General features: G+C 38.3%; 1 protein-coding gene across 1 annotated transcript in view; it reads left to right on the top strand.

Annotated features, from left to right (window-relative positions):
- The window catches only part of LOC110602845 (glycine-rich RNA-binding protein 4, mitochondrial), a 37,056-nt gene extending 11,709 nt beyond the window's left edge, over window positions 1-25,347 (top strand). The window contains exons 2-4 of the mRNA XM_021740428.2: window positions 24,636-24,704; window positions 24,810-24,916; window positions 24,997-25,347. Coding sequence (XP_021596120.1) covers window positions 24,636-24,704; window positions 24,810-24,916; window positions 24,997-25,134 — 314 coding nt within the window. The 3' untranslated portion in view covers window positions 25,135-25,347. The remainder of the gene's footprint in view (window positions 1-24,635; window positions 24,705-24,809; window positions 24,917-24,996) is intronic.
- The last annotated feature ends 376 nt before the right edge of the window (window positions 25,348-25,723 follow it).

Genomic DNA, 25,723 nt, shown 5'->3' with positions numbered 1-25,723 from the left:
CTTATACATAATCATAAACCTGACCCCTCTGTGGGATCTCATCAATGCCCCAATGGGGTGACATAACAAGTGTTGAGTTAGCTAAACATGGACATCAATAACATTAAGATCATGATTCAAAAGGGATTACATTACACTATGGTCAAGCACACTTCTAACCTCAATATCATTACATTACATATCTATACATCATTATACAATCTGTCATGTCCACATTCTAACTATTACATACATAAGACTTCCTTACTCCTCTTGACTTCTCTGTCTAACCCGTACCTGCAAACCTGGGGAATTTGGGAGAGGGGTGAGCTACTAGAGCCTAGTGAGCAGAATCATAAAGCATTTAAAACACATGCTATCATGGAATGCATCACATCACAACTAATCATATCAAGGATGAACTTGTCACCAATTAGCCCTCTACATAATCCAATCATGCCAGGGGCGTAGTGCAGGCCACACCTGGTCTTTCCCTTATACATAACATCACATAACATACATATTCCATAGTGCCGGGGGCGTAGTGCAGGCCACATCCGGTCTTTCTCTTACATAGTGCCAGGGGCGTAGTGCAGGCCACATCTGGACTTCCATGTCATATCATCATGTCATAACATATGAGGGCTAACGGATCATTCAACATTCATCCACATCAACAACATATTATGCAATGCAACATATTCGTGATTTTTAATGCATACAACCTAAAATATCACATGGCATCCGTGATGCATGAACATGCTCAAAACTGATTTATTTATTTAAAAGCATAAGAGTCATTCCACTCACCTCTGGCTAGCTCTGACACTGACTGAAGCAGTTGACTCACTGCTGAGGTCCTCGGTTCCTCGGGTCCAAACCTACACAGGTGGACTCAAATGAGGGACCAACATACTAGAACATAACTCTAAAAACATCCCCCAAAAACCCCCTAGAACATCTCAAAACATCCATGCAAAACATGCAAAGAAAGGCTGGACAGGGCACTTTCGGCGGCAGGTTCGGCAGCCGAAAGTCCCTCCAGAGCCGAAAGTCAGGCAGGTTCGGCGGCACCTTCGGCGGCCGAAACTCCCAGACAGAGGCGAAACTCATGCATGTTCGGCGGCACCTTCGGCGGCCGAAACTCCCAGACAGAGACGAAAGTCTCCTTTCGGGGGCAAGCTTCGGCAGCCGAAGGCTGCCTCCACTAGAGGGTTCGGCGGCCGAAAGTCCCTTCGGCTGCCGAACCTGGTTTCTCCCAAAGGGCAGAAACTTAGTTCAAACATGCACAAATGCCTCCAAACTCCAACCATCATGCATTTAGCTCAACCAAAACATGCATACAAGCTCCTAGGGGTCTCAAACTACCTTAAACCCCAACTACAACACATCAAACACACATTACAAGCCACAATGTTCATGAACATACATTTATACCCATAAACATGACTATAACCTAAACATGCATTCTACCCCCATGAACTTCATAAAACTTACTTAAAACATAATATGGGCTAGAGATCGACTCTTACCTCTTGAAGATCGAGAGTAGAGGCGACCAAACTTGGAGTTGGGAGAGATTTGAGTTCTTGGACCTCAAAGCTCCAAAACTTTGCTCAAAAGCTCAAATCTTCAAAACAAAGTTAAAACAAATGAAAAACTTGAAAGATCTAGGGGAAAAACATCAAAGATCGGTGAGGGACGGCGGAAAGCTCACCTTGGCCGAAAATGGGGAAAAGCTCGCCCGTTTTCGGCTAAGGGACCCTTTTATAGTGGCTGTCCAGGCCACGTTCGGGAGCCGAATGTGCCTCCGCATGCATGCCATGTTCGGCGGCCGAACTTGAGGTTCGGCGGCCGAACCTGGACTTCCCTCACTTATGCCTTCGGGGGCCTAAGGCTCACCCGAAACACATGCATGTTCGGCGGCCGAACTTTGAGTTTTGGCGGCCGAACCTGAGCTTTCCTCCAAGGTTGTTTTTATTCAAAAACTCATTTCCTTCTTACTTAAAATCATCAAAAACATTAAAACATTTCATGAAAACATGGTTTTACCCATCTAGAGGTCTCCGACATCCGAGAGATTCCGATACCGGAGTCTAGCCGGGTATTACAATAACATTACTCCCCTCTTGGAGTAAGAGCTTGTCCTCAAGCTCAAAGGTAGAATATGCAGTCTGAAAATAATTATTTGAGTTCCATGTAGTTTTAGATTCAGGAAGGCCTTGTCAATTAACTAATAATTTTCAAACTTAGATGTCTAGACTAAAAGTAATAACTCTATGCCCCTTTTCATCATCACATGAGGAAAAGCCAAGTTTGGCATTTTGGGGCACCGCAGGTACCTTTATCATCTCATTCACTTGTTGATCAAAATTTATTGGCTACTACTGGATATATCTTGGTTATGGTTTGCTTCCCTATTGAAAGTATGAACTAGTTCAAAGATTTGCTGAGTTAAGTCATTTAAACGTGATTGTTGTATGAAGGAATTCAACTTCTTTGATAGATTTGTTGAATCATCCATGACGATCGACTTTTCTTTCGCCTTTTCTGCTAAGGTTAAATGCTTAGTTATAGTTTCAAGTAGAGCTCGTATCTCTTTTTGTTCATGACATTGTTGTTGATACCGTTCCTTAGATAATTGGATATAAGAATCCAATTTCTGTTGTAAACTGGATTGATCTCCTATAATGTCTTGCTCTTATACCAAGTTTTTACGGTCCCGGGTTATGGATCGCATCACGGGATGGTTGATAGGAAAGAAGCTCATTAGAGGGAGCTCTTACACCTCAGACTTATTAACGAGAGAGTCTTAAATCTTATAATTTTAGGAATAAATTCTGCTTGTTTATAAAAATAAACCTCTTATATAGTGGAGGTTCATGTAATTATAATACTTCTAATTAGAATAGAAGTCTAATACAAGCAACTATTAGATAAAGAACTCCTAAGATAAGATAATAGAAATCTAATAACAAATGCATAAGATAAGATAAGATAAGATACTAGAGATAAAATAAGATAACAAAGATAAGATAACAAATAAATATAATTTGTTTATTATGGATTTAATCTATCCATTATCCATAACAGAATGCTTTGCTAGCTAACTACCTGCTTCCCTTCTAGATGCTTCTTATTTCTTCTAGAATACATCAGCCGCTCCTGGCTTGCCTTTAAATTTTTTTTTTTCTGGTTCTTAGTCTATCATTGCCACTTGCTGAAATAATAGTATTGTCCTCAAGGCTAAGGAAAATCGTCTCCAAAGGTTGCTGGTGTCGATCCCAGTTGCTTCATCAATTGGTTAGAATTAAAAACTTGTGGAGTTTTTTGCTCATTATTAGAAAATTGATGGCTATCTAAGATTGCTTTAGGAAGGTTGGGAGGAGACACATTCATTGTTGGGCATGGTTTTAAATCGCGGCCGCATTCGCGGGTAATGGAAATAGACCTGTAATGGCTGTAATGTAATGGGAATGGCTTGGCGCTATGCAAATTTTTTTAAAAAATTTGCAAAGTTCATAAATAAAATGATATTGATTAGATTTAATTCAGAACAATGTATACAAATGCATAATAAACATAAATATATAAAATATAGATTATTTAATTTAAGTTAAACATCATATAGTTTAAAATAAGAAAAATCAACATAATCTTTATAGATTGAGTAAACTAATAGCTTAAAGAACAATTTTAACTCAAAACTAACACTTTAATCCGCAAGAACTTAAAAAAAAGGAAAAAAACAACAATTAAAAACTATAATAGATAAAATTTAACTAACTTTTTAGAAGAAATAAGCTTGGAAATAGAGTAGTTTATAATGGATCTAAGTTTATATGAGAAATATGCAAGGAAGATTGAAATTTGAAAGAGAAAGGGAAGAGAAAACTTAAAAAATATAGAAAATATAGTCTTTGAAGCTGTTGGAAAGTGTAGAAACTAATGAAAATGAGAATAGGGAACAAAAGATAAAGGATATAAAAGAATTTTAATTATTGGTAACAGCCGTCACCGTTATGTAACGGTTGGTAACGGTTGTTACTGTTACGTAACAGCCGTAACGGTTCTTATGCCTGCAAATTAGGAGGGGCCGTTGTATAACGGGATAACGAGTAACGACCCCCCCTCCCCAAAAAAAAAAAAACCGTTGTAATGGCCGTTATTTAAAACCATGTTGTTGGGTCTTGAGGTAAGTCAGAAGAATGGGGTGGTACTATGCTTACCTTCTCGAATGGAGAGACATGAAAGATGGGATGAATTTTGCCATTAGCAGTAATTGGTGACAATATACCATAACACCACAAGTAGTAACTAGGAAAGGCCGTATGTTTTTGCTGCTAGTTTTGGTTATATTGTGGAAGGAATAAAATGTTTCATGTAAGGAAATAATTTCAAGAGCAACTTATCTATCAATTGAAACTCAACATACTGCTGCTTTTGATTAGCTTGCTATTGCATGTTACTTTGAGCTCTTTGATAATTAAATTTGGGTTTATGCATTATGTCATCCCTATCCAATAGGATTTTTGAACCGCTACACCTTGTTTCACCCGGTAGAAAGTGTAAGAGGAAGGGAGAAGGTTGTCATTTATAATCTAAAATAGTTTGTTGATCAGTAGCTTGAAAGTTGGTGTTGTACCTATAGTTTGCCCATATTGAAGCAAAACACGGAAGATGATGTCCTCGACTTTGATTTAAGGCTTCAGTTTGATTGTCGGTTTGGAGATGATAGCTAGAGCTCAAAGCTCACTTCAGTTTGCTTGCCATGATATGAAATAGTGTCAAAAAAATTGTTGATGAAGATGGGATCACAGTGATGTCAATCATTGACAATTGCGCTAGGAATACTATGGAGGCTATTTGACAAAGAGAATCTAGTCCCTTTGATTTGGGAAAGATCATGTTAAAATCGAGGAAAATATCCTTCCCAAATGCCTTGCAGAATGTTAAAGGATTGTATAAGACCCATCAGTGAGATTGCATTATATTTATTTTTTTGTAATAGACTAACAATAGGCCACAAATTGCAGCATGATTTTCATCATAGCACTAATGGAGCCTAGTTGCCAATCCACTAAACATATTGTCAAGTTGATTGGAGAAGTTATGTTTTCATTTACAATGAATAGAATTTGTATACAAGCTATGAGAGTTTTCCTAATTAATATAGAATGTAGATTCTAAAATAGACTTATAAAACAATACTAATACTAATAGACTCCTAACTTATAGCAATAACACTCCCCTCAAACTGGAGCATAAATGTTAATCATGCCTAGCTTGTTACAAATATAGTCAACCCTAGCCCCATTCAAAGTTTTTGTAAAGATGTCTCCCAACTTCTCTCCAATTTTAATATAGCTTGTAGATATGAACTTTTCTTGAATCTTGTCATGAATGAAGTTGCAATCAATTTCAATATGTTTGGTTAGTTCATGGAAAACCTGATTAGAAGCAATATAAAGAGCAGACTGATTATCACACTACAACTTTGCTAGCAAAGAAAACTTGAGACCAACTTTATTCAATAATTGGTATATCCAAACTATCTCACATACTGATTGTGCCATGGCCCTGTGCTTCGATTTTGCACTAAATCGAGAGACTATATTTTGTTTCTTACTTTTTCATGACACGAGATTCCCTCCAATGAAGACACAATATTCTGTGGTAGATCTTCTACCTACCATTGAACTTACTCTATCTGCATTTGAAAAGCACTGAATATTAGAGTGTCCATGATTTGAATACAACAAACCTCGTCCTGGGACTCCTTTCAAATGGCACAAGATCTGATCTAAAGCTGCCATTGACTATCGGAGAAGACATGAACTGACTCACAATACTAACAGAATATGCAATATCAAAAGACGAGTCACTGTAAGAATTTAATTTTTCAACGAGTCTCCTTGTTGACTTATTTGCTAACCCTAACTGATTCTAGGGATATGATTTGATTTGATTTGATTAGGATCTTTAATTATCTCTATAATTATTATTTGATTATTTGCTTCCTGTTTAGATATAATTCTTTGTCTATAAATAGTCATATAAACCAATTGTAAAGATCAAGAGTGAAATACAAGAATTCTCTAAATTCTCTCAAAAATCTTCATGGTATTAGAGCTTTTTCCTGATTTTAGGGTTCAAATTTAATTGTTTCCTCTTTAGGGTTTCAAAACCCTAGATCTACATTTTTTGGTACTAACCCATCTAGGAGCCTTTCCTCCTCTCACCACCGGCACCAGGACTGTCGCCGGCCAATCGCCCAGCTCCGACGCCAAAAAAGCCGCAAGTGAGGCTCACGCGCCTCCCTTTCCCGGCGCGTGACCAATCGCCTGATGCTGCTTCGCGGCTCCGATCACTTCGGCGACGATTCCGACCATCTTTTCGGCCTTCTCGTGCCACTACCCGGTCATTTGGTGAATCGATTGGGCTCTCTTGTGTGTACAACCTTGGATACCTCCTATTCTTTCACGGTTCACAAATCTTTACCATGGTAGAAAGTAAAAGGATCTCGATTCCTAACTCTGATTCCTCGTCCTCCGGTGCCACATCTAATTTCGTAAGTCAGGTAATGCTTCCTCTCTTAATAATATTCCATGGATTATCAATTCTGGTGCGAATAGACACATGACAGGCTCTTCTAAAGGCTTTCTCAATTATTTTCCTTCTCTAACCAAAGATAGTGTCAGAATTGCTGATGGCTCTTTTACTCCCATAGCTGGATTCCAGGTTCTGTTATTTGCACATCCAACATAAATTATCATCTTTCCTTCATGTTTCCCACTTTCCTGTCAACCTTTTATCTGTCAGTGCTATTACCAATGCCCTTAATTGTAAAATTGAATTCTTTCCTGATCATTGTGTTATTCAGGATCTTCACACACGAAAGAGGATTGGCAATGGTAGGCTGCATGATGGCTTATATATGTTGGAAGGTGATCCAGGTTCTTCGATATCTCAAGCCTGTTTTGGAGAAAATAAGGATGTCAATCAGGAAATAATACAGTGGCACAGACGGTTAGGGCATCCATCATTTTTTGCCTTAGAAAAACTTTATCCTAATTTGTTTGCTAGAACTCAGTTTGATTCTCTATTTTGTGATGCTTGTGAGTATGCTAAACACACTAGAACATCCTATACTTTGAGTCTTAATAAAAGTCAAATTCCTTTTGCGACTATTCATTCTGATGTATGGGAGCCTACTCAAACTGTCTTCTTGTCTGGTAATCGATGGTTTGTCACCTTTATTGATTGTTGCACTCGAATGACTTGGGTCTATTTGATTAAAGCTAAAAGTGATGTCTTTTCTTGTTTTCAATCATTTCATAAGATGGTTTGTACTCAATTTGATATTAAGGTGAAAATTTTGAGAACTGACAATGGAAGAGAATACATGGATAGTAGCTTTTCTGCTTATTTGGAGAGTAATGGGATAGTACACCAGACTAGTTGTCCTTATACTAATGCTCAAAATGGCGTTGCTGAGAGGAAAAATAGGCATCTATTGGAGGTAGCCCGATCTCTTATGTTCACCATGAGTCTACCCAAGGCATATTGGGGAGATGCAATTCTTGCATCTGTTTATCTTATCAATAAAATGCCTCTCAAGACCCTTGACTTTATGAGTCCTTTGACGGTTCTACAAGGGAAGAATTCATACGTTGTTCCACCAAAAGTATTTGGGTGTGTTTGCTTTGTCCATACTAGGACGGCAGGAAAATTGGATCCCAAGGCCCTTAAATGTGTGTTTGTTGGGTATTCTCCAACACAGAAAGGATACAAGTGTTATCATCCTCCCTCTAGGAAATACTTAGTTAGTATGGATGTTACCTTCCGAGAAACTGAACTCTACTTCAGTACCACCCACTCACCTCTTCAGGGGGAGAATAATGAGCAAGAAGAGGTGATCCCGAATTCTGTGATTCTGAATGATATGGTTCAACTAGAAAGTTTGAGTTCTAGTAGGCAGAGGGAGATGTCCAATCAAGGAGAGAGAACTGGTCGTTTGGACAAGCCAGATTTGAGAAGGTATTCGAGGAGAGACAAGGCAGAAGAAGCCATTATGCAGTCTACTCAGAGTCAAGAATCTTCTCCTGGTGAGTTACCCAGTCATGAATCTTTTTCTGGTGAGTTACCCATAACTCTTTCTTCTGGTGAGTTACCCACAACTCTTGAATGTTTCAATGACTTAGATAAACCTATTGCACAAAGAAAAGGGGTCAGATCTTGTACTAAACACCCTATTTCTAACTTTGTTTCTTATGAATCTTTAGCTCCTTCCTATAGAGCCTTTGCCTTGTCTATTTCCTTTGTGTCTATTCCACAGGATTGGAAGAAAGCTCTTGCAGATCGTAAATGGAAGAAAGCAATGATTGAAGAGATGAAAGCATTGGCTAAAAATGAGACTCAGGAGCTTGTCACTCTCCCACCTGAGAAGAAACTCGTTGGCTGTAAATGGGTGTTCATAGTGAAACACAAAGCTGATGGCACAATTGAACGGTTTAAGGCCAGATTGGTTGCTAAAAGATTCACCCAAACCTATGGAGTGGATTACCAAGAGACATTTGCCCCAGTTGCAAAAATGAACTCAATCAGTGTTTTGTTATCTTGCGCTGCCAACTTGGACTTGGACTTGCAACAGTTTGATGTGAAGAATGCTTTCCTCCATGGAGATTTAGAGGAAGAAGTGTTCATGGAAATTTCTCCTGGGTTCGCTAATGAGAAGACACAAGGAAAGGTGTGCAGGTTAAAAAAGGCTTTGTATGGGCTAAAACAATCTCCTAGAGCTTGGTTTGACAGGTTTAGCAGAGCCATGATGTCCTTTAGTTACCCTTGGTTTGACAGGTTTAGCAAAGCCATGATATCCTTTGGTTACCAACAAAGCAATGCTGATCACACTTTGTTTATCAAACATCACAAGGGTAAGATCACCCTTCTTATTGTTTATGTTGATGATATAGTGGTGACAGACAATGACAAAGAGGAAATGACTCAATTAAAGAGGTCGTTAGCCCAGGAATTTGAAATCAAAGATCTAGGAAAACTGCAATATTTCCTTGTTATCGAGGTGACTAGATCAGAAAAAGGAATTTTCATCTCCCAAAGAAAGTACATTCTGGATCTGTTGGAAGAAACTGGTATGATGGGGTGTAAACCAGCAGAATCTCTCATTGAAAGTAATCACAAGCTGGAAGTAGGAACTGGTGAGTTCGTGGATATTGGAAGATACCGGAGATTGGTAGGAAGGTTGATTTATATCTCACACATTCGACCGGATATAGCCTATGCTGTTAGCTTAGTCAGCCAATTCATGCATGACCCTCGCGAGACTCATATGCAAGTTGTACTTCGCATCTTAAGATACCTAAAGTCTGCGCCAGGGAAAAGACTTCTTTACTCCAAACATGGTCACCTCCGAGTTGAAGCTTTTACATATGCAGATTGGGCAGGATCTCTCGATGACAGAAGATCCACCTCTGCTATTGCACAGTTGTGGGAGGGAACATTGTCACTTGGAGGAGCAAAAAACAAAGTGTTGTTGCTCGGTCAAGTGCTGAAGCAGAATACAGAGCAATGGCCCAAGGTGTGTGTGAACTCTTATGGTTACAGAAGTTATTAGAGGAGTTGAGGTTGCTCGAGAGAGACAAGATAACTTTATATTGTGATAATAAAGCTGCTATAAGTATAGCACAAAATCCAGTCCAACATGACTGGACAAAACACATTGAAATTGATCGGCACTTCATTAAAGAAAAATTAACAGACGGTGTCTTGAGCCTAGTTCATGTGACTTCTACTGGGCAACTTGCAGATGTGTTTACTAAAGGGCTCAACAACAAGATCTACCATAATCTGATTTGCAAGTTGGGCATGTGCGACATCTTTGCACCAACTTGAGGGGGAGTGTTGACTTATTTGCTAACCCTAACTGATTCTAGGGATATGATTTGATTTGATTTGATTAGGATCTTTAATTATCTCTGTAATTATTATTTGATTATTTGCTTCCTGTTTAGATATAATTCTTTGCCTATAAATAGTCATATAAACCAATTGTAAAAATCAAGAGTGAAATACAAGAATTCTCTAAATTCTCTCAAAAATCTTCGCTCCTATATCTCTTGGGGTCTTTAAACAATTCATTATCATCTTTTATGAGTTTGAAATTGAGACTCATAGGTGCACTGCATGGCTTCGCACCCAATTTTCTTATTCCAGCTAACAAGTCAAGAACATACTTTTTTTGAGACAAGAAAATACCTTTCTTGCATCTTGACATTTCAACCCCTAAATAATACTTAAATGGTCCCAAATCCTTCGTTTGAAATTGGATATAAAGAAGGGATTTTAATGACGAAATGCCAACAATGCCACTCCATATGATGTCCATATCATCAATATACACAACCAATAAGATAATGCCAGCCTCAGATTGTTTACAGAATACTGAATGATCATATTTGCTTTTCAGCCTAAACTCTTGAACTACCTCATCGAATCTTCCAAACCAAGGTTGAGGACTCTGTTTCAAACCATATAAGGATTTGCGGAGATAACAGACCTTTCCATACTTCTCATGAGCAACAAACTCAGGTGGTTGCTCCATATAGGCTTCTTCATGGAGACCACTATGTAAAAAAGCATTTTTAATATCTAGCTGGTGTAAAGGCCAATTATAAGTTGCTACCATTGAAATAAAGAGCTGAACATATGCTATCTTTGCTACTGGAGAGAAAGTGTCAAAGTAATCGACACCATAAGTTTGGCTATACCCTTTAGCCACAAGACGAGCTTTAAGACGGGCCACAGAACCATCCAAATTTACTTCTACGGTAAATATCCATTTACACCCAATAGCTTTCTTTCCTGCAAGTAAATGTGCTAAAGCCCAAGTACCAGTATCATCCAAGGCTGCCATTTCCTCTTCTATAGCAGCATGCCAACCAGGATGAGATAAACCATCATGAACCGTTTTAGGAAGAGAAATAGAATCTAAGGAGGCAATAAAGGATCTAGAGGAAGAAGATAAGTGATGTAGAAAACAAAAGAGGATACAAGGTAAGTACACTGACGCTTACTTTTTTGAAGAGCAATAAGAAGGTCATGACTTGGGTCAGAGTCCTCAGAACAATAGAAGCAGGATCCTCCGACAAAGAAGTTGGTAGCGAAGTAGGGTCAGAGTCCTCAGAACGCCGAAAATAGGCATGAGTAATGGGAGGCAACCTGGCACTTGAACTGAAAGAGGAGAAGGATGTGGAGGAGTGGGCAAGGACTGCACAATATAGATCAAGAGATCACCTTCCTCTCCTTGAGTGTCATAGATAGATGATGAAGGAAAGAAAGGAGTAGACTCAAAGAAAGTAACATCAGCAGACACTAAATATCAAATAAGTTTTGGAGAAAAATAATGATATCCTTTATAAAGATGAGAGTACCCAAGAAAAACACACTTCAATGATTTGGGATCCAATTTAATGACCTGTGGACGAATATCATTATTGACTTATTTACTAATCCTAGCTGATTCTAGGGATTTGATTTGATCTGATTAGGATCCTTAATTATCTCTGTAATTATTATTTGATTATTTGCTTCCTGTTTAGATATGATTCTTTGTGTATAAATAGTCATGTAGACCAATTATAAAGATTAAGAGTGAAATACAAGAATACTCAAAATTTTCCCCAAAATTCTTCATGGTATCAGAGCCTTTCCTGATTTTTTGGGTCCAAATTCAATTTTTCCTCTTTAGGGTTTTAAAACCCTAGATCTACCTTTTTTGGTACTAACCCATCTAGGAGCCTCTCATTCTCTCACCGCGGGCACCAGGAGAACCGCCGGACTGCCGCCGGCCGATCGACCAGCTCCGACGCCGAAAAAGCCTGCGCGTGAGGCTCATGCGCCACTCTTTACCGGCGCGTGACCCGTCGCTTCCCAGCGCGTGACCCATCGTTTGTCACTGCTTTGCCTCTCCGATCACTCCGACGATGATTCCGATCATCTTTCCGACCTTCCTGTGCTGCCACTCGGTCTTTTTGGAGAATCGATTGGGCTCTCTTGTGTGTACAACCTTGGATACCTCCTATTCTGTCACAGTTTATAAACCTTTACCATGACAGAAGGTAAAAGGGTGTCAATAGCAGAAGGTAAAAGAGTCACGATTCCTAACTCTGATTACTCATTCTTCAGTGCCACATCTGACTTTGTAAAGTTAGGTAATGCTTCATCTCTTCATAATATTCCATGGATTATCGATTCTGGTTTGAATAGACACATAACAGGTTCTTTTAAAGGCATTCTCAATTATTTTCCTTCCCTAACCAAAGATAGTGTCAAAATTGCTGATAGCTCTTTTACTCCCATATCCGGAACAGGTTCTGTTATTTGTACATCCAATATTAAATTATCATCTATCCTCCATGTTCCCCACTTTCCTGTCAACCTTTTATCTGTCAGTGCTATTATCAATGCCCTTAATTGTAAAATTGAATTCTTTCCTAATCATTGTGTTATACAGGATCTTCACACAGGAAAGAGGATTGGCAATGGTAGGCTGCATGATGGCTTATATATGTTGGAGGGTGATCCAGGTTCTTTGATATCTCAAGCCTGTTTTGGAGAAAATAAGGATGTCAATTAGGAAATAATATAGTGGCACAGACGGTTAGAGCATCCATCATTTTTTGTCTTAGAAAAACTTTATCCTAATTTGTTTGCTAGAACTCAGTTTGATTCTCTATTTTGTGATGCTTGTGAGTATGCTAAACACACTAGAACATCCTATACTTTGAGTCATAATAAAAGTCAAATTCCTTTTGCGACTATTCATTCTGATGTTTGGGAGCCTACTCAAACTGTCTCCTTGTTTGGTGATCGATGGTTTGTCACCTTTATTGATTGTTGCACTCGAATGACTTGGGTCTATTTGATTAAAGCTAAAAGTGATGTCTTTTCTTGTTTTCAATCCTTTCATAAGATGGTTTGTACTCAATTTGATACTAAGTTGAAACTTTTGAGAACTGACAATGGAAGAGAATACATGGATAGTAGTTTTTCTGCTTATTTGGAGAGTAATGGGATAATACACCAAACTAGTTGTCTCTATACTAGTGCTCAAAATGGCGTTGCTGAGAGGAAAAATAGGCATCTATTGGAGGTAGCTCGATCTTTTATGTTCACCATGAATCTACCCAAAGCATATTGGGAAGATGCAATTCTTGCATCTGCTTATCTTATCAATAGAATGCCTCTCAAGACCCTTGACTTTATGAGTCCTTTGGCGGTTCTACAAGGGAAGAATTCATACGTTGTTCCACCAAAAGTGTTTGGGTGTGTTTGCTTTGTCCATACTAGGACGGCAGGAAAACTGGATCCTAAGGCCCTTAAATGTGTGTTTGTTGGGTATTCTCCAACACAGAAGGGATACAAGTATTATCATCCTCCCTCTAGGAAATACTTAGTTAGTATGGATGTTACCTTCCGAGAAACTGAACCCTACTTCATTATCACCCACTCACCTCTTCAGGGGAGAATAATGAGCAAGAAGAGGCGATCCCGAATTCTGTGATTCTGAATGATATGGTTCAACTAGAAAGTTTGAGTTCTAGTAGACAGGGGGAGATGTCCAATCAGGGAGAGAGAACTGGTCGTTTGGACAAGTCAGATTTGAGAAGGTATTCGAGGAGAGACAAGGCAGAAGAAGCCATTATGCTGTTTACTCAGAGTCAAGAATCTTTTCATGGTGAGTTACCCAGTCATGAATCTTCTTCTGGTGAGTTACCCACAACTCTTGAATGTTTCAATGACTTAGATAAACCTATTGCACAAAAAAAAGGGGTCAGATCTTGTACTAAACACCGTATTTCTAACTTTGTTTCTTATGAATCTTTATCTCCTTCATATAGAGCCTTTACCTTGTCTATGGAGTGGATTACTGAGAGACATTTGCCCCAGTTGCAAAAATGAACTCAATCAGAGTTTTGTTATTTTGCGCAGCCAACTTGGACTGGGACTTGCAACGGTTCGATGTGAAGAATGCTTTCCTCCATGGAGATTTAGAGGAAGAAGTGTTCATGGAAATTTCTCTTGGGTTCGCTGATGAAAAGACACAAGTAAAGGTGTGCAGGTTAAAAAAGGTTTTGTATGAGCTTAAACAATCTCCCAGGGCTTGGTTTGACAGGTTTAGCAGAGCCATGATGTCCTTTGGTTACCAACAAAGCAATGCTGATCACATTCTGTTTATCAAACATCATAAGGGTAAGATCATCCTTCTTATTGTGTATGTTGATGATATAGTGGTGACAGATGATGACAAAGAGGAAATGGCTCAACTAAAGAGGTTGTTGGTCCAGGAATTTAAAATCAAAGATCTGGGAAAACTTCAATATTTTCTAGGTATCGAGGTGACTAGATCAGAAAAAGAAATTTTCATCTCCCAAAGAAAGTACATTCTGGATCTTTTGGAAGAAACTGGTATGATGGGGTGTAAATCAGCAGAATCTCCCATTGTAAGAAATCACAAGCTGAAAGCAGGAACTGGTGAGTCCGTGGATATTGGAAGATATAAGAGATTGGTAGGAAGGTTGATTTATCTCTCACACAAGAGATTGGTAGGAAGGTTTATTTATCTCTCACACACTCGACCAGATATAGCCTATGCTGTTAGCTTAGTCAGCCAATTCATGCATGACCCTCGCGAGACTCATATGAAAGCTGTACTTCGCATCTTGAGATACCTAAAGTCTGCGCCAGGGAAAGGGCTACTTTACTCCAAACATGGTTACCTCCGAATTGAAACTTTTACAGATGCAAATTGGGCAGGATCTCTCGATGACAGGAGATCCACCTCTGGCTACTGCACAGTTGTGGGGGGAACCTTGTCACTTGGAGGAGCAAAAAACAAAGTGTTGTTGCTCGGTCAAGTGCGGAAGCAGAATACAGAGCAATGGCAATGGAGTGTGTGAACTCTTATGGTTGCAGAAGTTATTGGAAGAGTTGAGATTGTCCAAGAGAGACAAGATAACCTTGTATTGTGACAATAAAACTGCTATAAGTATAGCACAAAATCCAGTCCAACATGACCGGACGAAACACATTGAAATTGATCGGCACTTCATTAAAGAAAAATTAACAGACGGTGTCTTGAGCCTAGTTCATGTGACTTATACGGGGCAACTTGCGGATGTGTTTACTAAAGGGCTTAACAACAAGATCTATCATAATCTGATTTGCAAGTTGGGGATGTGTGATATCTTTGCACCAACTTGAGGGGGAGTGTTGACTTATTTACTAATCCTAGCTGATTCTAGAGATTTGATTTGATTTGATCTGATTAGGATCCTTAATTATCTCTGTAATTATTATTTGATTATTTGCTTCCTGTTTAGATATGATTCTTTGTGTATAAATAGTCATGTAGACCAATTGTAAAGATTAAGAGTGAAATACAAAAATACTCAAAATTTTCCCCAAAATTCTTCAATCATGAACAAAACAAATGTAACTAAAGATACAGGGTTCAATGGGGAACGAAGACTTAGAGGGGAACATAGTACTGTAAGGAGTATCATCTTGAAGAACAGAGGAGGGCATGCGATTGACCAGAAAACAGGCGGTGGAAACTGCATCAGTCCAAAAACATTTTGGAACTTTCATTTGAAACAAGAGGGTCCTGGCAACCTCAAGAAGATGCCTATTTTTGTGTTCAACAACTCCATTTTAGGATAGGATGGAGTATCAACGCATGAAGATTGATGAAGTCCCTTTTTGTGACAAATAAGTTTGAAATTTCTCAAAAAGATATTTTTTAGCATTATCAAATTTGTATTTCTGCACAGAAATCACAAAACATAGAAAATAATTATGAACGATTCTTCATTAAAAATAACTAGGTAGTTGGAGAGAAAGCATTAACAACAGTGATAAAATACTTAAAACAAGATTTAGACACAATAGGACAAGGACACCAAACATCTGAATGTACTAACTCAAATGGGGATGAAACCCGTTTATTGACTCTAAACAAAATAGATAAATGATGATGTTTGGTAAAGTGACACGACTCACAATCTAAAATAAATAAATATTGAAATTGAGGACATAATTTCTTTAAGCCAGGAAGACAGGGATGTCCCAACCGGCAATGAACATCAAATGGGGTTAGACTACTGGACCTTGCAAGAGACGTTGGAACTTGTTGATGAAGGATGTAGAGACCCTCTGACTAGCGTCTTCTACCAATAATCTGCTTTGTCGAAAGATTCTGGAACACGCAATGATCGAGAAAAAAAAGTCAACAATTTAGTGTACAGCTGAGTTTACTAACAGAAAGTAAATTAAATGAGAAGTTAGGTAGACACAAAACAGTTGACACGGAAAGAGATGGTATTAAGTTGACACCCAAAATCTAAAATATAAGATTTGGAGCCATCAGCTAGGGTAACATAAAAGGATAGTGTATAAGACTGAAATTTAGAGAAAAGTTTAGAATTACTTGACATATGGTCGGTATCACTAGAATCAATGACTCATTTTGTAGAAGAAGACACAAGGCACGAAGTGGAGTTACATGACTCGACAATTGTAGTAACTAGAAAAACTGTGGATTTCAGAGAGGCCCGATAACGGGAGAACTGTGAATATTCATCAGTAGAAATCAAAACATCCTTATCAAAAGATAGGGTGGCTGAAGGAGCATCAATTGCCATATACGCCATTTTTTAGTGCTGAATTTATTATGGAGTTTCACACACATTCTCTTAGTTTGTCTAGATTCCCGGCAATAATAGTAAATAATTCCACTCAACTCAGGAGTTGGAGTTGTTTCCATAGGATGTTGATAATTCCTACTGCTAGTAGAACCTCCCCTATTTCTGCTTCTATGACCCTGCCTGCTATTATCATTTCGGCTAATGAGAGCACTAGTATATGGAGGGACTTGAGAGGTTTTTGTTCGTAACACCCTAGTGAAAGTGTCATGCAGAGATAAAATTTCAGAACCATAAAGAATTTGAGATTTAGCAATCTCAAATTCAGGAGGGAGACCTGTAAGGAAACTCATTACTGCCATTTGCTTTCGCTGAGCCTGCTGAGTTTTTACATCTGTACTAAATGACATCAAGACATTAAGCTCTTCATAGACCCTTTTAAAATCCATAAAGTAAGCGGTAGGTGTTTTGTCCTATTTTTTAACCCGATAAAAAGTCTTACACGCCTCATACGTGCGAGAAATATTCCTTTTATCCGAATAGAAAAATTCAAAATAATCCATCAATTCCTTAACAAATTCACAATAATTAATGAGACTAATTATCTCACTATGGATGGAATGACGAATTTGTAGGAATAGTCGGGCATCATCTTTCATCCAAGCTTGCCTTGTATCATTAGTTGGAGGATTTTTGGTGAGATGATCATCCATTCTAATATTTCGTAAATATATCCGAACCGTCTTGCTCCAATCCAAATAATTAGAGCCATTAAACTTGTGTTATGTAATTTTAGTCATTACAGGGATCATATCGGCTTACACGTTCTTATTTTCAGCTATTCTTGAACAATACCCAAGTAAATAAAATCACCATATCACAAAATAACGCTGTGAACAATGCCAAAGTACACACATACCACAAAAACAGAGAGGACTTTGAGGTGACGCCGATGAGACCAAAACACCTTTACGCGCTGACGAAAGAATCTAATGGTAGGAAGAAGATCGGGCACGAGGCACACTTTCAGATCGAATGGCAGCCGAAATTTCAGGCAGTGTTGTCGGACCTTCGACATCCTTGCTAGGTGGGCAGTGAGATCCAAATATCACCCTACAAGGGTGACCCAAATAAAAGGAACCCTAGGTCTTCAAAAGGAAAAGGGAACGAAAATTTCTTTTCTAACTAGGCTCCAGTACCATGTCAAATTGATTGGAAAAATTATGTTTTCATTTACAATGAATAGATATACAAGTTATGGGAGTTTTCCTAATCAATAAAGAATGTAGATTCTGAAATAGACTTCTAAAACAATACTAATACTAATACTAATAGACTTCTAAGTTATAGCAATAACACATGAAATGCCTTTTAAGTCACCACTCTAAGGGGTGGCAGTTGGCATGAAACTCTAATAGTAAAAGAAGCACCTACTAAGTTTTGCAATTTTGACCAAGCAACCCATGTAGAATAGAAGGTCCTAAATGAATATAAATGAATGTCGCAATAGGGAATTACATTTAGGTCATCGAGGATGGGTTCCATGTAAGGATTATGTCCAACAAATGTTGTTAATCATCCATCCCAATCCATGATGGTCGGCTTGTAGCAATTAGTTCTATATCTTCATCATGATGAGTTAAGGGCATCAATCACATATTACCGTTTCTTGTCTTGTATTCAATAATGAAATTGTAACCTTGCAACTTGGATATTGAACATTATTGTGTTCAAATTGCAATATGTTTTTGGAGTAGGTGCTTGAAGCTCCATTGATCTATGTGGATTATGAATTTTCTTCCTAGCAAGCTCCATTATTGTTGTGCTATTGAAACTAAAACCATCATCTCCTTTTCATAAGGTGATCATGATGAAGAATAATCAGATTTCCCGGCTGAAGTAAGCTATGGGTTTACCCTTTTGCATTAGAACGATACTAATACCTTGTCTTAAAGCATCACAATCCATCACAAAAGGGAAAATTCGGCAAGGAGGGACAAGAGTTGAGACCCTAGCCTTTTTGAGGTTATAAAATGCTTGTTGAGCCTGGGTTGTCCATGAGTGGGCCAGTGGAACACAGCCGAGCTTTTGGCTGGAAGTAGCAACATGACCTTGTGAAATTATGTCATTCAGATTCTCAAGCGAGCGTTGTCCCAAATAAAATTTTTTTGATTAGCCATGCATTGATTTTGTTTGAGATTCTAGAGGACTAACTCAAGGTGGTGGAAATATTATGACCAAAATTTGTTATATATTTGAAAATTGCCAAAGACATTATTCATGGTGGTTTGAATTGTAGCTGGTGTGTGCATAACTACAACCTTTTTGTGATTGAAATGAGTTCGACTCATGATGCTAATTAGGTGGTTTCCAAATCGAAGGTTCGGTTTTTTAGAGAAGTATCTAGCAACAATTTTTTTGGTAAGAAATTCTTAACTCACTGGAATGGGATACTTATTTGGTGTGGTGAGTTGCTAATTTTGTTCAAATAGTCTACACAAAATTGCCACTTATCGTCCTTCTTGCATACAGTAAATCAGGGTTGGAGAAAGGACTTGTACTGGGGTGGAAAACACTAGCCTCTAGCTGTTTAGATAATAGCCTCTAAATTTGTCTTTTTGGTGGTGAACATAATAATAGGGCCAAACTAACACTGGACTAAAACCAAGTTGCAAGGGAATTATATGGTCACAGTCCTGATTTGGAGGGAGGATCACTCAATTACAGAATAGTGCTAAATACTTTCCAATAGAGACTAGAGTTGCCTGTGTCAAGATGAAGGTAGCTTGGATGGGGTGGTGCCAACTGTGTCCAAGGATCTACAATCCAACAATAGTGTCCCCATAAACATCATCTAAATACTTTCAAATAGAATGACAGCTACTGGGTGCATGTGCTGCATAGGGAAGGGTCTCCCCTTAAGATTATTTAGCATGCATACATCACATTGAAAATATTTGCCAATTGACCTTGATCTCACATAATGTTTCCAACCAAGAAATGCACAGTGTAACATCAAGTCCACCCTGGGGTAACTTAAAGCAATATGGATAAATTGTTAAAATACCAAAATCAGTTGGAAGGCTGCCACAAACAGTAGAGGTGGTTTCAGTTCTGCCATCCCCTAAATGAACTGCAAATGTTGTAGTGGGCTGATGAGGGAGCTGCAGTTGCTGAACCATTAATTGAGATGTAAAACAGAGATTTGCTCCGCTGTTGATATATCAAAATAATTATATTGTCAATAGAACCCTGTATTTTCATGGTGTGGGGTTGACAAATACTACCCATGGAATATAATGGGAGATGAAGCTGAGTGAAATGGGTCTAAATTAACAATTTGGTGTAATCAAATCCAATTGGTCATCTTCTCGTGACCTCCAATTCCCCTATATCTGATGGTAGATAGTCCTTCTTGATTGTCTGGAGGGTATTGTTAGTGCATTCATGTCATGGTGAGTAGGGTTATTTATATTGAAAGCATAAGCCCATTTATTCAAGATCCTGGTATTCTTGACGAGAGTAGTGGCAGGCACCTCTGTTTTGGGTTGTGACTGTGGAGGAAGGTTTACTGTATGGATGAATAGAGTGATTCGACTGGATTTACTAGTGATTTTGTTTGTTGTACAGGTGGAGATGTTGTTTGTGGGCTGGATGTTGGAGTTGTGGCTTGGTGTAATAGCTAGGGCCAGAATAAGTGCCAAGCTCAAAAGTGGCTTCTTTGTTCAATTAAAGAGCATAAGGAGGAGTGGCTAGTTGATCTAGAGAGCTGGTTCTGTTCAATTTCCTTGGCTAACACAATTATCTAGCATATGTCTGTGGTTTCATGGGTTCAAATGCGAACCTAGATTTCCTCTCTTAACCTATTAAGAAAATTGAGAATCTGGCAAATCATTGATATAGTCTTCAATTGATATGGTATTCGATAATGCCAAGCTGTTGAATAATTGCTTGGTGCTCAAAGTCATGGGGGCCAAGATTATATCTGTAGAACGCTAGCCACCAATACAAGGAGAGCTATTCTGACACGGGGCAACTAGCCTTGGATTTTACGGCAGACTTGGACCGGGGCTAACTTTTATATTTTAATTATTATTTTTAGATATTTTGGGTATTTTTATAATTTTGCATATTAGGATTATTTTTGCATATTAGGATTTTATTTCTATTGTAAATAGCCTCTCTTGACTATTAGGATTTTAGACTCCTATTAGGATTAGGATTATTTTTGCATATTAGGATTTTATTTCTATTGTAAATAGCCTCCCTTGACTATTAGGATTTTAGACTCCTATTAGGATTAGGATTATTTTATTTCTATTATAAATAGCCTCCCTTGGCTATTAGAAACTCACTTTCCAATTTTTAAGAAATTTCAATAAGACTTTTCGTCTTTTAGCCTATCTTTTCTCTTATTTCGTCTTAACCAAACGATATTGATTACAACTCCTGACGGAGTCTAAATAGTCCTGTATCAGATTGATATCAGAGCGAAGTTCGGCCATGGCAGATAACCAAGAGGCGTGACTTGCTGCGATTGAGGCATCTTTGGCAGAATTGAGGGAGATGATCGGACAACTGACCCTGCAGCAGGGAATCCACCAACCCGTCGCCGCCGCACACCCCCAACCAGCCACCAATTCTAAAGTCACCTATGTGGTGAAGAACATCTTATGTTCAACAAAACAGGAGGATGAGATACAAAGGAGGAAGATTTTCCAGGCAAAGTGTCGAGTAGGAGAGGCAATTTGCAGGCTAATTATAGATAGCTGCAGTTGTGAGAATCTGATAGCTAAGCAATTGGTGGAGAAATGGCAGTTGCCCACACAGCCGCATCCTTCGCCATACAAAGCAATTGGTGGAGAAATGGTAGTTGCCCACACAGCCGCATCCTTCGCCATACAAAATCGGATGGATTAAGGAAGGTCCGACAATTGAGGTCAACAGAATCTGCAGCGTGCCTATCTCGATCGGTAAATCTTATACTGAACTTGTTAATTGTGATGTTGTGGATATGGATTGCTGTGGAATTTTGCTAGGTCGCCCTTGGCAGTTCGATGTTGATGCTTTGCATAACGGGAAGGAAAATTCATACATGTTCATGTGGAATCAAAAGAAGATTACTATCTTGCCTTCCGGTTCTGCAAAACATTCTAAAGTGGAAGAGAAGAATAATGTTGCTATTTCTACGGGAGTGCAGAAGCTATCAGACGCAGTTGAGAAATCTGGAGGCACACTGGCTTTATTGGTGAGAGAAAAAAGTACAATGGAGGATGCACCACCTTTATCACCACCCGTCAAAGAGCTGTTGAAGGAGTTTCCTAAGATAGTGGAGGAATCACCCAAGCTTCCACCTTCGCGGGATATCCAACATCAGATTGATCTCAGTCCTGGATCAAAGTTATCGAATCTGCCTTATTACGAAATGAGTCCAAAGGAGAGTGAAATCCTCCAAGACCAGGGGAAATTTGCTTACAACAATGTTGCCCATAACTCCACAAAGATGTCACCGTTTGCTGTTGTGTACAGGAAAGTCCCAGAGCATACAGTTGATCTTATTGCCCTTCCCACAGGTTCTCACAAAAGTATTGCCGCAAGCAACTTGGCAAAGCAGCACGTGAATGTTTTCAAACAGGTACAACAACGCCTTACAGAAGCCAATGACAAATATAAAGTTACAGCTGATAAACATAGGCGTTTCAAGTCCTTCAATGTCGGTGACCAAGTTATGGTGTATTTACGCAAGGAGCGTGGTGGAGGACAGAAAAAGCTTGACGCCAAAAAGATTGGTCCATTCCGGATCATTCAGAAGATCAATGACAATGCCTATGTTCTTGACCTCCCACATGAAATGAAAATTTCCAAGACGTTTAATGTGGCAGATCTATTTCAGTACTACCCTGCTGATGACAACTCGAGGACGAGTTCTTTACAAGTGGAAGGGAATGACACGGGGCAACTAGCCTTGGATTTTACGGCAGACTTAGACCGGGGCTAACTTTTATATTTTAATTATTATTTTTAGATATTTTGGGTATTTTTATAATTTTGCATATTAGGATTTTATTTCTATTGTAAATAGCCTCCCTTGGCTATTAGGATTTTATACTCCTATTAGGATTAGGATTATTTTTGCATATTAGGATTTTATTTCTATTGTAAATAGCCTCCCTTGACTATTAGGATTTTAGACTCCTATTAGGATTAGGATTATTTTATTTCTATTATAAATAGCCTCCCTTGGCTATTAGAAACTCACTTTCCAATTTTTAAGAAATTTCAATAAGACTTTTTCGTCTTTTAGCCTATCTTTTCTCTTATTTCGTCTTAACCAAACGATATTGGTTACAACTCCTGACGGAGTCTAAATAGTCCTATATCATATTCCTTGTTGCGTCCTGGAATTTATAGCTTAATCAGCAAAGCCAGCGTACTGCAGTAACTCGTGCAAACTGTGGCCATTGCAAATTTCATAAACGGTCGAGTACTCTGGATTTAAAAGTGTTTTTTTTTTCTCTTTTTATTTAATCTAAGATAATTTAAAAGTGTTGTTGGCATGAGCAATCCATCCCATTGGGTCAGACTCATCAAAGTTATGAAATTCAATGCTTGACTGAGAAAGCCTCATCAGAGAGAGGAACCTGCATCTATGATTTGGAAATAGAGCCTTTGGCGATCAGAGCTGGACTGAAACCAAAATTTCCCTCATCAAGAATTGATTTGCCTGAAGCAATGGTGATCAGCAGACTTTAAAAGGACATTAGCTTAGAGTGGAGCTGTTCATTATCAATCTACAGCTTCACAAATCCATCATTCATGAGAGCAAGATGGCAGTTTGGATTTGGTACTCACTCTCACCAGACTATTCCCTTAAAGTGGGAGGTCAAGGGTTCGAGTAGTGGGGGAGGCGACCTAATTTTCTAAGGGAAATTTGGGCCAAATCCACTTGGGGAAGGATGCGATGCGAGAACCCAAGGGGACAAATTCTGCCAGGAACCCGTGAGGGTGAATGGATGTTAAGAGCTGTTCACGACGCCAGTGGAAAGCCCGAGGTGGCAAGAGGCCAGGCGAGGGAGTGAAGGAAGACTACAGTAGGTGTACACAATCCCAAACACCCTAGAAAGATTTTTCGCAGAATCTCTCTGCCTCTTGAGCTACAGACTTGCTGGAAAAAGAAATAGCAATCCAAATTCTTCCCATGCCCCTGATTTGAAATTATTCCCTTATAGTTTTTGGTTAACCCTTGTTCTTGTGCTCCTCTTTTTCCCTCTCCCTAGCTTAACAGAATGCTCTGCTGGCTAACTGCCTGCTTCCCTTCTAAATGTTCTTTTTTCTTCTAGAATAGACCAGTCACTCCTGACCTGCCTTTTTTGGCCTCCCTCCAAATTGTTTTGAGTTCTCAGTCTATCATCAAGCTTGAGCTAAAAAGATTAATAGAACTCCTGAATGTCAAATCCTTTTATCCAAATGCACTTTTAAGTTCTCTTTTCCTAAATAGGTAAAATTTGTTGCGGTTTATATTACTGGACAAGTAACTTACCGTGGAAAACAAAATGTGAGTGAAGAATTATGAACTTTGTTATATGTTTGAAGGCTGAATTTGTATCAGCAAACATTTTGGTACTTCTGTAGGTCTTTATTTCTCCCTCACATTGGAGAGGAAAGAATGATAATATTTTATCATGAACAAAATTATAAAAAAAAATATTTTAAAATGACAATAGAAAGATTGAATATCTGTGATCCTATCCAAAAATAAATATACAAAGTAAATATATCATGTATCCGAGAAGTATATATCTGCACGTGTATATTGAAGATCAATGGCCTCCTGGAATTATTCGGCATTTGGACGTTATCTATATTTTGATTTTGTAACCTTATTTGTTATATTTTATTATCAAACTTCTTCAAATGCTTGTGCATTCTGAAATGCAGATTTAGGATATTCAGTCAGTGAAAGTACTTTGCAAAAGGAATTTTCAAGTTTTGGTGAAGTAGCTGGAGGTAAATTCATGTCTTGCTTTGAATAACTTGACTTTTATATAGTAGCCCTTTTCAATTATTCTATTAAAGGCTGCAAGTATTGTAACTTTATCTCCCATCTGGCAGTTAAGCTTATCAAAGATGAAATCAGTAAAAGACCCAAAGCATATGCATTTATTCAATATACTTGTCAAGATGATGCCATTATAGCCCTGGAGAATATGGACCAAAAGGTTCTACTTTGTCACTTGCCCTTGTTTTCTGGGCATTAGTCGTAAATTCATGATGTTCTAAATTTTTTTTTTTATATCAGATATTTGATGGCAGGTTGATTCATGTTGAAATTGCCAAACCTGGGAAAGAAAGTTTTGGAGGATACCCAAAGGCCTCTGGTCCTCCAAAGAAACAGCATTTGCAGGAACAAGATGAGGTTGCAGATTGCTGGTACTGATCCATTTTTTTTTCATAGCTTGAAATCACTCGAGTAGAAAAAAATGTAAATCAAGTGAAGTGGCAAAATGGAGCACTACTGCTTCTGTAGAATTGTTTCAAGAAAATTTTTAATATCGACTTTGGAATGGGTCTTAAATATAACTAGATAGTGAAAAATAATCAATATGATTGATTTGAAATTAAGATTTGCTTATTTTTGTTGTGATGGCAATTTTTTCTTGATTAGGTTTTATTTGTTGACTAAATGTGGACAAACACATATATATGCATCTATCATTGAATTTCTGATTGTCAAAAACATTTGATCCCACGACAAATTGTTCTCATATAATTGTTTGCGTTGATATTTGTTGTAATATCCTTGATTCTTGTATTTTATTTATTAATTTTTTGTACTCGATAAACGTTTGGTTGGATGAACTTCTCAATATATTCGTCACATGCGTCTTGATGCACTAACATTATTAATGTGTATTATTTTATTTTTTAATCATTTTCCGTGTCTATCTCTTTCTCTGATTTCCAGCTAGGTTCGTAAACGAATCAAATTGTTCGTGAGCTATTTGAGACTCGACTCGATAAAAATT

This window comes from Manihot esculenta, chromosome 16 (genome assembly GCF_001659605.2).
Source record: "Manihot esculenta cultivar AM560-2 chromosome 16, M.esculenta_v8, whole genome shotgun sequence".
Lineage (NCBI taxonomy): Eukaryota > Viridiplantae > Streptophyta > Magnoliopsida > Malpighiales > Euphorbiaceae > Manihot > Manihot esculenta.
This window is presented reverse-complemented; position numbering and strand designations above follow the sequence as displayed.